The sequence below is a fragment of the Pristiophorus japonicus genome, chromosome 11 (genome assembly GCF_044704955.1).
Source record: "Pristiophorus japonicus isolate sPriJap1 chromosome 11, sPriJap1.hap1, whole genome shotgun sequence".
Taxonomy (NCBI): Eukaryota; Metazoa; Chordata; class Chondrichthyes; family Pristiophoridae; genus Pristiophorus; species Pristiophorus japonicus.
In genome coordinates, this window is record NC_091987.1 from 106753434 (window position 1) to 106768463 (window position 15030).

Here is a 15030-nt window from a genome sequence, read left to right on the forward strand (position 1 = left end):
GATCCATTGTGTGTGACCGCCAACATTGCACCGCCTAGTACAGGAATGATTTCTTTGGTATACATCCGTAGTTATGTCTCAATGCGTTCTAGTTTGGGTCTACTGGCTTTGAGTGGCCATAGCTTTTTGAATTGTTGAACGCTCATGAGTGACTGGCTGGCCCCCGTGTCCAGCTCCATGCATACAGGAATGCCGTTTAATAAAACCTTCATCATTGGTGGCGTTTTGGTATATGAGCTGTGAATGTTTGCCTCATGAACCCGCTGAACTTCAGCGTCCATTAATTTGCCCCAAGAGTCATCCTGCCTCACAGATACCTCTTCTGGTCCATCCACCTCTTAAATTAGCCTGGTTATAGGCTTCCTGCACATTCGAGCTAAATGGCCACTGAGGTTGCAATTTCTGCAGACAAATTGTTGAAACCTGCAAGTTCTGGCAAAGTGTTTGCCCCCACACCTCCAGCATGAGCTGAGATTCCCATTGTTGTGAACAAAGGAGCGATGACCCAGCATTCCTTGCTGATTGTCCCTTTGACTGCTCTTGAGTACCCTGTTAGTGGGTGTTAATGGCCCCATCCTGGACCGCATTGTCCACTGTGATGGCGTAAATGCCCGTTCAGCCTGCCATTGTCTTTGTTGAAAACCTTCTCTGAGGTCTATTGCTGCCTGGGGTGTGTCGAACTGCCCTTGCCTGCCTGTGGGGCTCTGAGTCGCGTTTATGATATTGACTCCCTGATCCCCCGCCGCGTTGGAGGCAGAATTGCACGCGTATATTATTTTGGTTTCCTCCTCTCCCGCCATGAAAGCCTGAGCCATCAACACCGCCACGACCAATGTCAAGTCCTTGGACTCAATTAACTTTCAGAAAATCCCTGCATGACCGATGCCCTCAATAAAGAAGTCCCTTCACATCTCCTCCCTGTAGACGTCTGTGAACTTAGAGGCTGGCCAAATGCCGGAGGTCCGCAACGAAGTCCGGTATGCTCTGTCCTTCACGATGTCTGTGGGTACAGAATCTGTCGGGCCATGTGTATGCTGCTCGCCGGTTTGAGGTGCTCACCGATTAGTTTGCTGAGCTCTTCAAAGATTTTGTCCGCCGGCTTCTCGGGTGCTCGGTCTTTCATGAGCGCGTAAGTCTTAGGTCAGCAGATGGACCCTTCGCTTGTCGGCCGCTGCATCTCACAGCCATTCTTTCGTGACAAAGCTTTGCTGGGGCCTCTCCATGAAATCATCCCAGTCCTCACCAACACAGTACCGTTCCTCTGTGCTACCGGTGGCCATTCTCGTGAGTTGTTAATTCCCGTTTCTCGTCGCCAATGTAATGTCCTGACTCAATGGCACAAAACTCTCAAGAGGCACATTCTATGGACAAGGTCACTCTGACCTGAACCTTTATTCACAGGAACAAGAAGTGATGACCCTGCATGGGACCTCCCTTTATATACCTGGATGATCAGGTAAGGAGTGTCTCCAACAAGTTCAGCCCCTGTGGTCAAGGTGTGCATTGCTTAAGTATATACAGTATTGCAGTGGTGTTACAAAGAGGTTACATTCATGACAAAAATGATGAGAACTTTTGAACAGGGAATGCTGGAGGATGGTTAGCCTCTCGTGTGATTGGAAAAAAAAGACTTACATTTATATAGCGCCTTTCACAAGCAGCGGACGTCCCAAAGTGCTTTATAGCCAATGAAGTACTTTTTGAAATGTCGTCACTGTTATAATGTAGGAAACGCAGCAGCCAATTTGCGCACAGCAAGCTCCCACAAACAACGTGATAACGACCAGATATTCTGTTTTAGTGATGTTGATTGAGGGATAAATATTGGCCAGGACATCGGAGATAACTCTCCTGCTCTTCTTCGAAATAGTGCCATGGGATCTTTTACATCCACCTTGAGAGGGCAGACAAGGCCTCGGTTTAACGTCTCATCTAAAAGACGGCACGCCTGACAGTGCAACACTCCCTCAGTACTGCACCGGAATGTCAGCCTAGATTTTTGTGCTCTAGTCCCTGGAGTGGGACTTGAACCCACAACCTTCTGACTCAGAAGCACTAAATAATGAAATGAATATATCTTTGGGGGATAGAGAATTGACATTATAATTATCGTGTCGGCAAACACTGATTTGTAATGGAGTCTAATTCTGGTATCGCTTGTCACTCATGCACAAATGCGCTTTCTACAGGGGTCAATTATGTAGTAAGTGGGAGCTCTGGATGATTCACTTTCCTTAAACACTCTCTCTTTACCCCAGGGATACTGAGGCCAAGTGTAGCATTCCACCTGCTTCCCGGACCAAAGTCAACTAATTTAGTAGAAACCAAGGATCAAATCTGTAACCTGTGCTTTGATAGGGTAGATAGAGAGATGTTACTTCCTCTGGTGAGGGAGTCTAGAACAAGGCGGGGTCAGAACCTTAAAATTAGAGCTCGGCTGTTCAGGGATGATGCCGGGAAGCAATTCTTTACACACAGTACAAATCTGGAACTCTTTTTTTTTTCTCTCTCTCTCTCTCTCTCTCTCTCTCTCTCTCTCTCTCTCTCTCTCTCTCTCTCACTCTTCCCCCCTCCCCCCCTACCAAAAAAGCTGTTGAGGCTGGGGTTCAATTGAAAATTTCAGAAGCGAGACTGATAGTCCCCTTTCTACAACACCTTCTCATGCAAGTGCAGGAAATGCAACACCTGCCCTTTTACTTCCTCCTTTCCCACTGTCCAGGGCCCCAAACACTCCTTCCAGGTGAATCAGCGATTTACTTGTACAAGTTGAACCTCTCTTATCCGGCACCATCCCTCGTCCTGCACCATTCTCGGCCGCCGGGTGGCGCATGTGCAGCTAATATTTTTCCGTACTTACCAATATTCTCTGCTCTCCTGAAGACAGTGACTCATTCCTCGGTCCAACTCTGAAGGCACTGATTGCCTAAGTGGCCTTGAGGGTGAGTATTCGGGGGAAAGAAAAGTTCAACCTGTACTAATAGCTATATTTTGAATTAAATTATAAATGAAAGTTTTTTTTTAAATTGCAGAGAGTCCCATCGACCGGTCTCTCGCGTTCTGGCCGGGGTTGGGAAGTCGGGCCGTGTCCTCGGGCTGGCTGCCCCTCCCCTCCCCGATGCCCTCGACGCTCTGCCAAAAAAAAAGAAAATAGCTCTTCATTACTTGCAATGAGCCTTGGAGATTGTAGGGGGTGAGGGGGCGGTGGATCGTGGGTTTGGGGATATCTATCTGTGCTGGCTGGCTGGGGCTGGGGGCTGGCAGTTGTGAAAGATGGTCGAACACATGACTTCCCCTCGTCCGCAAAATCTCTTCTCCGGCACAGGCCAGGTCCTTAGGGTGCCAGATAGGGGAGGTTCAATCTGTATTTCTTGAAATTTAGTATACTGTATTCACTGCTCAAGATGTGGTTTCCTCTACATTGGGGAGACCAAGTGTAGATTGGGTGACTGCTTTGCAGAACACCTTCATTCAGTCCATAAGCGTGACCCCGAGCTTCCGATCGCCAGTCACTTTAATTCTCCACTGTACTCCCACTCTGATCTCTCCGTCCTCGGCCTCTTACACTGTTCCAATGAAGCTCAACGCAAGCTCGAGGAACAGAACCTCATCTTTCGATTAGGCACTTTCCAGCCTTCTGGACTCGACATCAAGTTCAACAATTTCAGACCATAACCCCTGCCCACATTTTGTTCTCTTCTTTTTATTTTTACAAACACCCCCTTTTTTTCCTCTTTCCCATGGCAGCTGTTGATGATTCTGCCATTCACTCCCTATCTAGACTCATCTTTTGTTTCTTAATTTGTACCATTACCATCTCATTTTTGCCCATCATCCCTTTTGTCTCTCAAATCTCTCCTGCCTTCCACCCTATCACAGACCTTCCCTTTTGTTCTTTCCTCCCCTCCCCCTTTCACTGCCCCTGCACTTCCTTAAGAATTTGTTACATCTCAAACTTTTCCAATTCTGACAAAGGGTCATCGACCTGAAACGTTAACTCTGTTTCTCACCACAGATGCTACCTGACCTGCTGAGATTTCCAGCATTTTCGGGTTTTTTTCAGATTCCAGCATCTGCAATATTTTGCTTTTGTGTGCTGATAGATTTTTGTTAGGCAAGGGTATTAAGGGATATGGAGCAAAAACGGTGGTGTTAAGATACAAATCAGCCACGATCTAATTGAATGGCGGAATAGGCTCGAGGGGCTGAATGGCCTACTCCTGTTCCAACGATCTAATGCTACACTTGGGCGAGATGTTGAGATGCCTAAATAGACAAAATAAATACTTGGCAGACTTCTACATTGACGACTGTGGCATCTCTAAGGATGCAAGGGGAATTTTGAACTGCATGCAAATCAGTAATGATGAGAAACCTTAGGTAATTGTCCTGCTCAAGTCAGTGGAAATAAATCTGTGCTCGAGATTTTTGTACAAATAAATGCAGCGTGCAACCAAACGGTTTGCTAATAGGTGAGTCCCACCGTGCACTGTGTGTTGTGGATTGGGATATTTTCCGGCAGGGTTTTTGATCTGTACTGTGGCTTCTTGTTGCAGGAAACTCTGTCTGGAGTGGTTATTTTATCAAGTAAAGAGCCTCTTCAGCACCAGGGAATCACCTTGGCCATGGATGGGACTGTTAGCCTGCAGCTCAGTGCGAAGAGTGTCGGTGTATTTGAAGCTTTCTACAACTCCGTCAAGGTAAGCAAGGCTGCCCCAACTTACTTTTCCCTCTCCTCTTGAAATGAGATCACTGCGAAGATGAACTATATATGGACTCGTTTCCCTTGCTCTCTGTCTGTTGGAAGATCTACTCAGCTGGGAGATCACTCCTTTTCATGGAAGATTTGTGTACTACTTTCCTCCAGTTAGATGCTTCTCTACTGTGTAATGCAAAGACCAGATTGCTAATGAGTGCAAACATCGGGGACCAGCTTCAAATGTTCGCTTTACAAGATCAGACAGCCCAGCGGCAGTCACGGGCTCTCTCTGTCAGAGGTCTGTAGGTTCACTGGTTGTGGTGGTTCTTCAACTTGGGCCATATACATCAACCAGCTAGAGAGAGAGAGAGAGAGAGAGAGAGAGAGAGAGCCTGCCATCAGCTGCACTCTTGTAATGTGAAAATGCTTCTGGATTAATCCACCTGCAGCTCGTTACAGAAACTTATTTGTTCAGTCAGCCTGCCCCACTCACTTGCCGATGTGACATCGTGGAGTGATGTGATTGGGCAAATAATGCACCGTCTAGTGCAACTGGGAACCAGTGTATCTTGCTGCCAAACTTGCATGTGCAACGCAAGATTGGGACTTCATAAAAATGTTAAAGTAGCAACGCTTTGTGCCCAAACTTTAGTCTTTTGGATGACAAATATCCAGTAAGACCTCCCGAAAGCACACAGGCTGTCTAAAAGCCAAGAAGCACTTGGAAACATCATTGATGATTTACCCCTAGATGGCGAAAGCTGCTTAGAACTATTTTGTGCTATTATGAAAATAAATGAATTGCATACACATTCTGAGGTAAAAAGAGAAAATGCTGGAAATACACAGCCTGGACTGTTTGTCTCTAAAGAGTAAAGGTCAATGTTTTGGATGTAGACACTTTCTAAGAATAGGATTATATTACAAATGCGGTTATCATGTCCTAGTTATCCTTAGGATATCAAGAGACAACCACATAATGTGGTACTGGATATACATGTGGGGTGACCGGTTTCCTTCCCTGAAGAACATTGGTGAATTAATTGGGTTTTTGACCACAATTCGGCAGTTTTCATGGTGCCCACAAATTAACCAGATTGATTGAATTCAATTTCACAACTTGCCATGGTGGGATTTGAACACATGACCTCTGCCATAACCACGAGGTCACTGGACCCAATTGAGCCCAAATTGTATGTGGTCTCTGTGGGGGGAGTCTGTTCCACCTGTCCACTATCTTGAAGGAAAATGAGAATATAAAGAGCATGTGGAGTTCAAAAGGAAGTCCCATTAGTACAGTGCGGAGTGCTTTTCTGAGCTTGGATACTCATCGAACAATGGTACTCGGACGACGCTTGCGTCTGCGCACATTCAGAGGCCGCACTCCAAGCCATTATCAACAACTTCACCAAGGCGTACAAAAGCATAGGCCTTGCACTAAACGTCTAAGACAAGGTCCTCCACCAACCCGGCGACCCCGCCACAGCACTCCTCTCCCTGCCCCCCCCCCCCCCCCCCCCGGGTCACCAAAATCCACGGTGTGGCCTTGGACAATGTGAACCATTTTCCATACCTCAGGAGCCTACTATCAGCAAGGGCAGACATCGAAGACGAGGTCCAACACCGCCTCCAGTGTGCCAGCGCAGCCTTCGGCCGCCTGAGGAAGAGTGTGTTTGAAGACCAGGACCTCAAATCTGGCATCAAGCTTATGGTCTACAGGGCAGTAGTGATAGCCGCCCTCCTTTTGGCTCAGAGACATGGACCATATACAGTCGACACCTCAAAGCGCTGGAGAAGTACCACCAGCGCTGCCTCCGCAAGATCCATTGGGAGGATTGACGCACCAACGTCTGTTCTCGAGCAGGCCAACATCCCCAGCATCGATGCACTGACCACACTCGACCAGCTCCATTGAGCTGACCACATTGTCCGCATGCCCGACACGAGACTCCCAAAGCAAGCGCTCTACTCAGAACTCCTACATGGCAAGCGAGCTTCAGGTGGGCAGAGGAAACGTTTCAAGGACACCCACAAAACCTCCTTGATCAAATGCAACATCCCCACCGACACCTGGGAGTCCCTGGCCAAAGATCTCCTGAAGTGGAGGAAGAGCATCGGGGAGGGCGCTGAGCACCTCGACTCTCATTGTCGAGAGCATGCAGAAACCAAGCGCAGGCAACGAAAGGATTGTGCGGCAAACCAGACTCCCCACCCACCCTTTCCTTCAATGACTGTCTGTGACAGAGATTGTAATTCCCATATTGGACTGTACAGCCACCCGAGAACTCACTTTTGAGTGGAAACAAGTCTTCGATTTTGAGGGACTGCCTATGATGATGATGATGATGATTTCAACAGGTCAATGGAATTTCCGTACCCATTGCTGGAGCTGAGTGGAGGGAGAATTACTTCTACCCTTGAGTACCCCCCCCCCCCCCCCCCACCCCGGGAATGCTGGATGCACACTCAAACTCAGTATGTAAAATCAACTCTTTTTTTTTTCCCCCTCCCCTCTCAAAAAAATAAGCTCTGTTATTTTTGGCTCCAGTTAGCTTGAAGTTTCCACACTGATCTTCTCCCTTTTTGCAGCCGATCCAGCTTATCAGCAGCAACATCGAGGTAACCAAGGCGGGGAAGCTTCCCAGTGGCCGGACGGAAGTCCCGTTTGAATTTCCACTGAAGGTAAAAGGCAGTAAAGTTCTATACGAGACGTACCATGGGGTCTTCGTAAACATTCAGGTACGTAACTGACGACTATGTGTCAAGGTTTATTAAAAGATCATGTTCAGTATGGTCACGGTTATATATGTAGACTTGTATTTACTCTGTACAGACACCAGAGGGCTCATCTGAAGTCCCAAGGGATCCTACAATCCCTTGGGAGTACAGGTATTTAAGGGGACCTCACAGGTTGGAGAGACACTCTGGAGACCTGCAATAAAAGACTGTGGTTACACTTTACTTTGAGCTCACAGTGTTCAGTCTGACTCTCCATACATAACAACTGGCGACGAGATACAGATAGCGAACCCAAAGATGCAGAGAACAGTGGGCATCCTGGAGAAATTCTCAGTGGGAGATGATTGGGAAACTTTTGTGGAGCGACTCGACCAATACTCCGTGGCCAACGAGCTAGATGGGGAAGAGAATGCTGCCAAACGAAGGGCAATCCTCCTCACTGTCTGTGGAGCACCAACATATAGCCTCATGAAGAACCTGCTCACTCCAGCGAAACCCCCATGGAGAAATCGTACGACGATTTGTGCACGTTGGTCCGAGAGCATTTGAACCCAAAGGAAAGCGTTCTGATGGCGAGGTACCGGTTCTACACCTACAAAAGGTTTGAAGGCCAGGAAGTGGCGAATTAAGTCGCCGAGCTAAGACACCTTGCAGGACATTGTGAATTTGAAGGACATTGGCCATGAAACCATACTTAAACTTTTGACTGTAGAGACCCCAATCTTGAGTAAGGTCATAGCGATAGCCCAGGCGTTCATTGCCACCAGTGACAATACGAAGCAAATCTCTCAGCACACAAATGCTACTACAAGTACTGTGAACAGTGATGTTGTTTTCGAATCGTTACGTACAGTGCAGGTCAGACATACCTGCAGCTACACGTTCGCAAGTGTCTGAGTCCACATCAAGGGTGATGAATGCAAGGCCATTAACACCTTGTTGGCGCTGCGGAGGTGATCATCGTTTCCATTCATGCCGATTCAAAGGGTACGTTTGCAAGGGCTGTGGAACAATGGGACATCTCCAACGAGTGTGCAGGCGAGCTGCTAATCCTGTTAAACCTGCAAACCACCATGTTGCAGAGGAGGACAGATCCATGGAGGATCACGACGAACCAGAGCCTCAGACCGAGGAGGCAGAGGTACATGGGGGTGCACACATTCACCACGAATTGTCCCCCGATAATACTGAATGTTAAACTAAATGGAGTCCCCGGTGTCAATGGAGCTGGACACGGGTGCGAGCCAGTCCATCATGGGCAAAAAGACTTTCGAAAGGTTGTGGTGCAACAAGGCCTCAAGGCTAGTCTTAACTCCAGTTCGTACGAGACTAAGAACTTATACGAAAGAACTGATTCCTGTAATCGGCAGTGCTACCGTAAAGGTCTCCTACGATGGAGCGGTGCACAAGCTATCACTGGGTGGTACCGGGCGATGGTCCCACGATGGCAGGAGCTGGCTGGGATAGATACGCTGGAACTGGAACGACGCCGAGTGCTATCGCCCATTGCCGACACTTCGTGTGTCCAGGTCTTAAACAAATTTCCTTCGCTGTTCGAACCAGGCATTGGGAAATTCCAAGAAGCAAAAGTGCAGATCCAACTAATTCCGGGGGCATGACCCATCCATCACAAGGCGAGAGCAGTACCGTACATGATGAGAGAAAGGGTAGAGATCGAGCTAGACCGGCTGCAAAGAGAGGGCATCATTTCACCGAACGAGTTCAATGAGTGGGCCAGTCCTATCGTCCCAGTCCTCAAGGGAGATGGCACCGTCAGAATCTGTGGCGATTGCACAGTAACTATCAATCGTTTCTCCCTGCAGGACCGATACCCACTACCAAAGGCAGACGACCTCTTTGCAACACTGGCGGGAGGAAAGACGTTCACGAAGCTGGATCTGACTTCAGCCGACAAGACGCAGGAACTGGAGAAATCATCGAAGGCCCTCATCTGCATCGACATGCACAAAGGTCTTTTTGTTTATAACCGATTACCGTTTGGAAGATCGCCGCCGCTAATCGGATTCCAGAGAAACATGGAAAGCTTGCTGAAGTCGGTCCCACACACCGTGGTCTTCCAGGACGACATCTTGGTCACCGGTCGGAACACAGTCGAGCATCTGCAGCACCTGGAGGAGGTTCTTAGTCGACTCAACTGCGTGGGGCTCGGGTTAAAACGCTCGAAGTGTGTTTTCCTGGCGCCTGAAGTGGAGTTCTTGGGAAGGAAGATTGTGGCAGATGGCATCAGGCCCACCAACGCGATGACTGAGGCAGTCAAGAACGCACCAAGGCCACAGAACGTGACAGAGCTGCGGTCGTTTTGGGACTCCTGAACTACTTTGGTAACTTCTTACCGGGTCGTAGCACACTGTTAGAACCACTGCATGTCTTACTATGAAAAGGGGATGAATGGGTTTAGGGCAAAAGCCAAGAAAATGCCTTTGTAAAAGTGAAAAAATTGTTATGCTCAAACAAATTGCTTGTGTTGTATGATCCATGTAAGCGTTAGGTACTAGTATGTGATGCGTTGTCATCCTATGGCGTCGGGTGTGTATTGCAACAAGCTAATGATTTCTGGAAACTGCAACCGGTTGCTTATGCATCCAGGAGTCTGTCTAAGGCTGAGAGCAGCTACAGCAGATTGAGAAAGAAGTGTTAGCATGTGTCTATGGGGTAAAGAAAATGCATCAATAACTGGGCTAAAATTCGAATTGGAAACTGACCATAAGCCACTTATATCCCTGTTTTCCGAGAGTAAAGTGATAAATACCAACGCATCGGCCCACATCCAGAGATGGACGTTCACGTCGTCCACATACAACTACGCCATCCACCACAGGCCAAACACAGAAACCTGTGTCGATGATCTCAGTAGGCTGCCATTGCCCACCACGCGGGTGGAAATGGCGCAGCCCACAGGTCTAGCCATGGTTATGGAAGCATTTGAGAGTGAGCAATCACCCATCACTGCTGGAAAATCAAAACCTGGACAAGCCAGGACTCCTTATTATCTCTAGTCAAAAGCTGTGTGCTTCACGGGAGCTGGTCCAGTGTCCCAGTGGAAATGCAGGAAGAGATAAAGCCGCTCCAGCGGCGCAAAGATGAAATGTCTATACAAGCAGACTACCTTCTGTGGGGCAATCAAGTAGTGGTCCCCAAGAAGGGCAGAAACACCTTCATTAATGACCTCCACAGTACCCACCCTGGCATCGTAATGATGAAAGCGATAGCCAAATCCCACGTGTGGTGGCCCAGTATCGATGCGGATTTAGAGTCCTGCGTTCACAGATGTAATACATGCTTGCAGTTAAGCAATGTACCCAGGGAGGTGCCGCTAAGTTTATGGACTTGGCCCTCCAAACCATGGTCGAGGGTACACGTAGACTATGTCGGCCCGTTCTTGGGTAAAATGTTCCTTGTGATTGTCGACGCGTATTCCAAGTGGATTGAATGTGAGATAACGTCAGCTAGCACGTCCGCCGCCACTACTGAAAGTCTGCGGGCCATGTTTGCCATTCACGGCTTACCCGATGTCCTGGTGAGCGACAATGGGCCATGGTTTAGCAGTGCTGAGTTCAAAGAATTCATGACCCGCAACGGGATCAAACATGTCACATCTACCCCGTTTAAACCAGCGTCCAACGGTCAGGCAGAGAGAGCAGTGCAAACCATCAATCAAGGTTGGAAGAGGGTAACTGAAGGCTCCCTGCAGACTCTCCTATTCCGAGTCCTGCTTAGTTACCGCACAAGACCCCACTCGCTCACTGGGATCCCACCTGCCAAACTGCTCATGAAAAGAGCACTTAAGACAAGGCTCTCGTTAGTTCACCCTGATCTGCATGAACAGGTAGAGAGCAGGCGGCTTCAACAAAGTGTGTACCGTGATAGCGCAAATGTGTCACGCGAGATTGAAATCAATGATCCTGTATTTGTATTGAATTATGGACAAGGTCCTAAGTAGCTTCCCGGCACTGTCATGGCCAAAGAGGGGAGCAGGGTGTTTCGGGTCAAATTTTCAAATTGACTCATTCACCAGAAACACTTGGACCAAATCAAACTCAGATTTATGGACTATCCTGAGCAGCCCACCTTGGACTCAACTTTTTTGATCCCCAACATACACACCAGTGGCAACCGGCACCACGGTTGACCACAAAGCAGAACCCATCATCCACAGCAGCCCAGCAGGACCCAACACACCAGGCAGCCAGCAAGGCCAGCTGTACAGCAGCCCAGCGAGGGTCCAACAAATGATTCAACAATACCAACTTTCACACCGAGACGATCAACCAGGGCAAGAAGGGCCCCAGATCGACTCTCATTGTAAATAGTTGCACTATTGACTTTGGGGGGAGTGTTGTTATATATGTGGACTTGTATTTACTCTGTAAGCCACCAGAGGGCTCATCCCCTGGAGTCCCAAGGGATCGCACAATTCCTTGGGAGCACAGGTATTTAAGGAGGCCTCACAGGTTGGAGTGTCAGCCTAGATTTTTGTGCTAGAGTCTCTGGAGTGGGGCTTGAACCCACAACCTTCTGACTGAGACGAGAGCACTACCCAATGAGTCACGGCGGACACTGAATTTTGCAGAGTTCTATATCCTTATTAACCTACCAAAAGCTGCACCCCTTGGGGGTAATTGCAACTTTAGGGGATGGTGTAAAACAAGCGATATCAGATTGGCTGTCCATTAGACATCTCGCCCAATCTTCCTTTCAATGGAAGTCAGCCTCGTGCATTTCATACCCGGCATACTTAAGACTACTAGAGTTTTAAGTCCACTGAAATGCTGAGATTTGAAAAAATAAGCAAGCTGGAAAAGGTTTTTATTTTCCATCTTTTTAAAAAAAAAAGTCAAAAGAAAAAAATAAATGCACCAAACAAAATGCCACAACGCAAAAGATGCAATGATGTGGGAAACAATACTGAACCAGCACAACACAGCTTGAAAGAAAAGGTTGAAGGTCAGGAAAGGTCTTCACTGCAACTATTGTTTTAAAAGAAAAAGCATCTTTCATGACTTCGGGACACCCCAAAGCCCTTCACAGCCAATGAAGTACTTTTGTTGACTACTTTTTATCGACATCTCAGGAAATTGTGCGTGATTTATTTGCATAATGTTTGAGGGCTTCGAGGTTGTTGTTTGCTGCAACTGCTCAATAAAAATTTTTTTTTAAATCCAGTAGCTGTTCCACACTGTTGTTAATTAAATACTCTGCATTCTGCTGCTCAAGTGCTGACACCCCCAAGGGTTTCTTGAGCGATGCTGGAGCTCATGAAAGTGAACGGAACCTTCTCATTCTAACGCGAGCATCTCCTTGAGGACTTACTGTTGCTTATTGTTTTTGTCATGCGAGATATCCAACTATGTACAAGTCCTTTTACTTTTGTTCTGAGGTGTAGGGCAATATACAGATCTCAACAACAACAGTCACAACCTGTGTTTATATAGTGCCTTTTATGTAGTGAAACGTCCCAAGGCGCTTCACAGGAGTATTGAGATAAAAATTGGATAAAAATCTCCACCTTTAGTAGACATTATCTGCTTGAACGGCTTTTATTTTTCAAATAAAATTTACAAACTCGTTTCCTCATTAAATTTCTTTTTTCTAATAATTGGTAAGAACATAAGAAATAGGAGCCTCGAGCCTGCTCCACCATTCAATGAGATCATCACTGATCCTCGACCTCAGCTCCACTTTCCTGCACTATCCCCATATCCCTTGATTCCCTTAATATCCAAATATCTATCGATCTCTGTCTTGAATGTACTCAACGACTGAGCTTCCACAGCCCTCTAGGGTAGAGAATTCCAAAGCTTCATCACCTTTTGAGTGAAGAAATTTCTCCTCGTCTCAGTCCTAAATGGCCGACCCCTTATTCTGAGACTGTGACCCCTGGTTCTAGACTCCCCAGCCAGGGGAAACACCCTCATGCAAGTCTTATAAGAATTTTGTATGTTTCAATGAGCAAATTCTTTCGAATTGGTACACCAGATTTGAAAGAAATATATGTTTACAGGTGATTCCTAAATTGTGGATGTTGGTGTTTTAAACTTTACTCAGATTATAGTATTTCCTGTGTTTGTATCAGCTGAAACTATCTCAGCAATGCTGGCTTTATTTTAAATATCAGTGCAATGTTTTTTAAAATTCTGGCCTTCATTACTCTCTCATTTTGGAATGAGGCGTTTGTTTTAATGCAAGTATTTTAAAGTAATAACTTAATTAATCCTGTCAAAGCTGCGTTACTTGGTGATTGAATGTGTGATGAGGTAAATTTACCTGTTAATCATTTTGTATTTGTCTGATGTGCCCTCAAATGCAATCTGCATCGTTAGTGAGGTTAGATTGGATTGCAGTGAGCAGTAAGTTACCTTTTCTGTAGGGCAACATCAGACTTGCGTGTTCTGTGCCTTATAGGAAATGCATAGATTTGTTCAGTCTTGGTACTGAACCGTGATCACCAAATTAGTCATTGAGGATGATGGATATACTGATTGTTGAGCTCTGAGACTTCCATCGGAAGGTGAGCTTCCAAGCTTTGCCATCCAAGTGCGTTGTTTCTGACTCGATAATCCAAATTTATAAGTCCCTTCCAGTGATGAAACTTGCGATGCAGATTTCTGGTCCTTGGTAATCCATACTGATTTGGTTTCCTCTGTGGATAGTGCCACTTGTGACAAACAACCTTTCAGCAGTCTGTGGCTGTTCAGCCCCAGGGTACCATTGGTGACCAGTCAGTAAACTTGCAGTTCTGGACTGCTGCTTACTCAAGCTTGTGGGTGGTGGATTTGGGTCTTTTTTGGTACTCTTTAATGAATTGGATTGCTCCGGGCCCAGAGCTGTGATTGACTATTGTTCCTCTTTCAGTACACGCTCCGTTGTGACATGCGTCGACCACTGCTTGCCAAAGACTTGAACAAGAGCTGCGAGTTCATTGTGCATTCACTGGTAAGTGCAGACCAGCTTTATGAAGACGCCATGGTCGGAAGAAGAATGAGTGTTTGCGTCTTGGTTTTGATGTCCTTTAATTTGCCTTCGGAGAACTGGCGGGGGGTAGTCATTATCTTACCTGTGAAGCTAGTACATGAGGGACAAAGATAATTAATGGATGTGGATGTCTGTGGAGAGAAGCTGGAGAAGGGACCTGTACGAGTGAGGACTCAATGCTCAGAAGTGAAAGAAATAAAGGGAAGGCCTAAGCAGACAAAGAGGCAGCAAGAATGGAGAATAATAATAAATGTTATCAAACAGCACCAAAATAAGGAAGAGAAGTTGAAGTGAATGAATTATAGTGAACTTGTTGAGGACAGTGTGTTGAATTTTATGGGTGGGGGTGGGAGAGCATATTTACCTGTGGCAAATGGAAGTATCTTCTACATTACAGGCCCGATTTCCTGAAGGCCGCTCCTGGTGCGGAACCTCATCTTTCGGGAGAGCACATTGAGAAATAAATGGACAGAAAACTGTGGGGGCCGTGATTTCCTAATGTGCGCCCCCAGCAGATGAGGCTCCGCACGGCTGCATGCGATTGGGAACTCGACCCGCGTGTCTTCCTAGTATTTGCGTAAAATGTCATCCTCTTCCAAGTT

The 15030-nt window shown here is 46.9% G+C and overlaps 1 protein-coding gene across 2 annotated transcripts in view; it reads left to right on the forward strand.

The window, feature by feature from the left end:
- Positions 1-15030, forward strand: part of vps26c (VPS26 endosomal protein sorting factor C) — a 76840-nt gene that overhangs the window by 39887 nt on the left and 21923 nt on the right. The window contains exons 2-4 of one of the 2 annotated variants that reach the window (XM_070893031.1): positions 4554-4697; positions 7286-7435; positions 14309-14389. In XM_070893031.1, the coding sequence (XP_070749132.1) occupies positions 4554-4697; positions 7286-7435; positions 14309-14389 (375 nt within the window). The remainder of the gene's footprint in view (positions 1-4553; positions 4698-7285; positions 7436-14308; positions 14390-15030) is intronic. The other variant, XM_070893032.1, reaches the window with a different exon arrangement.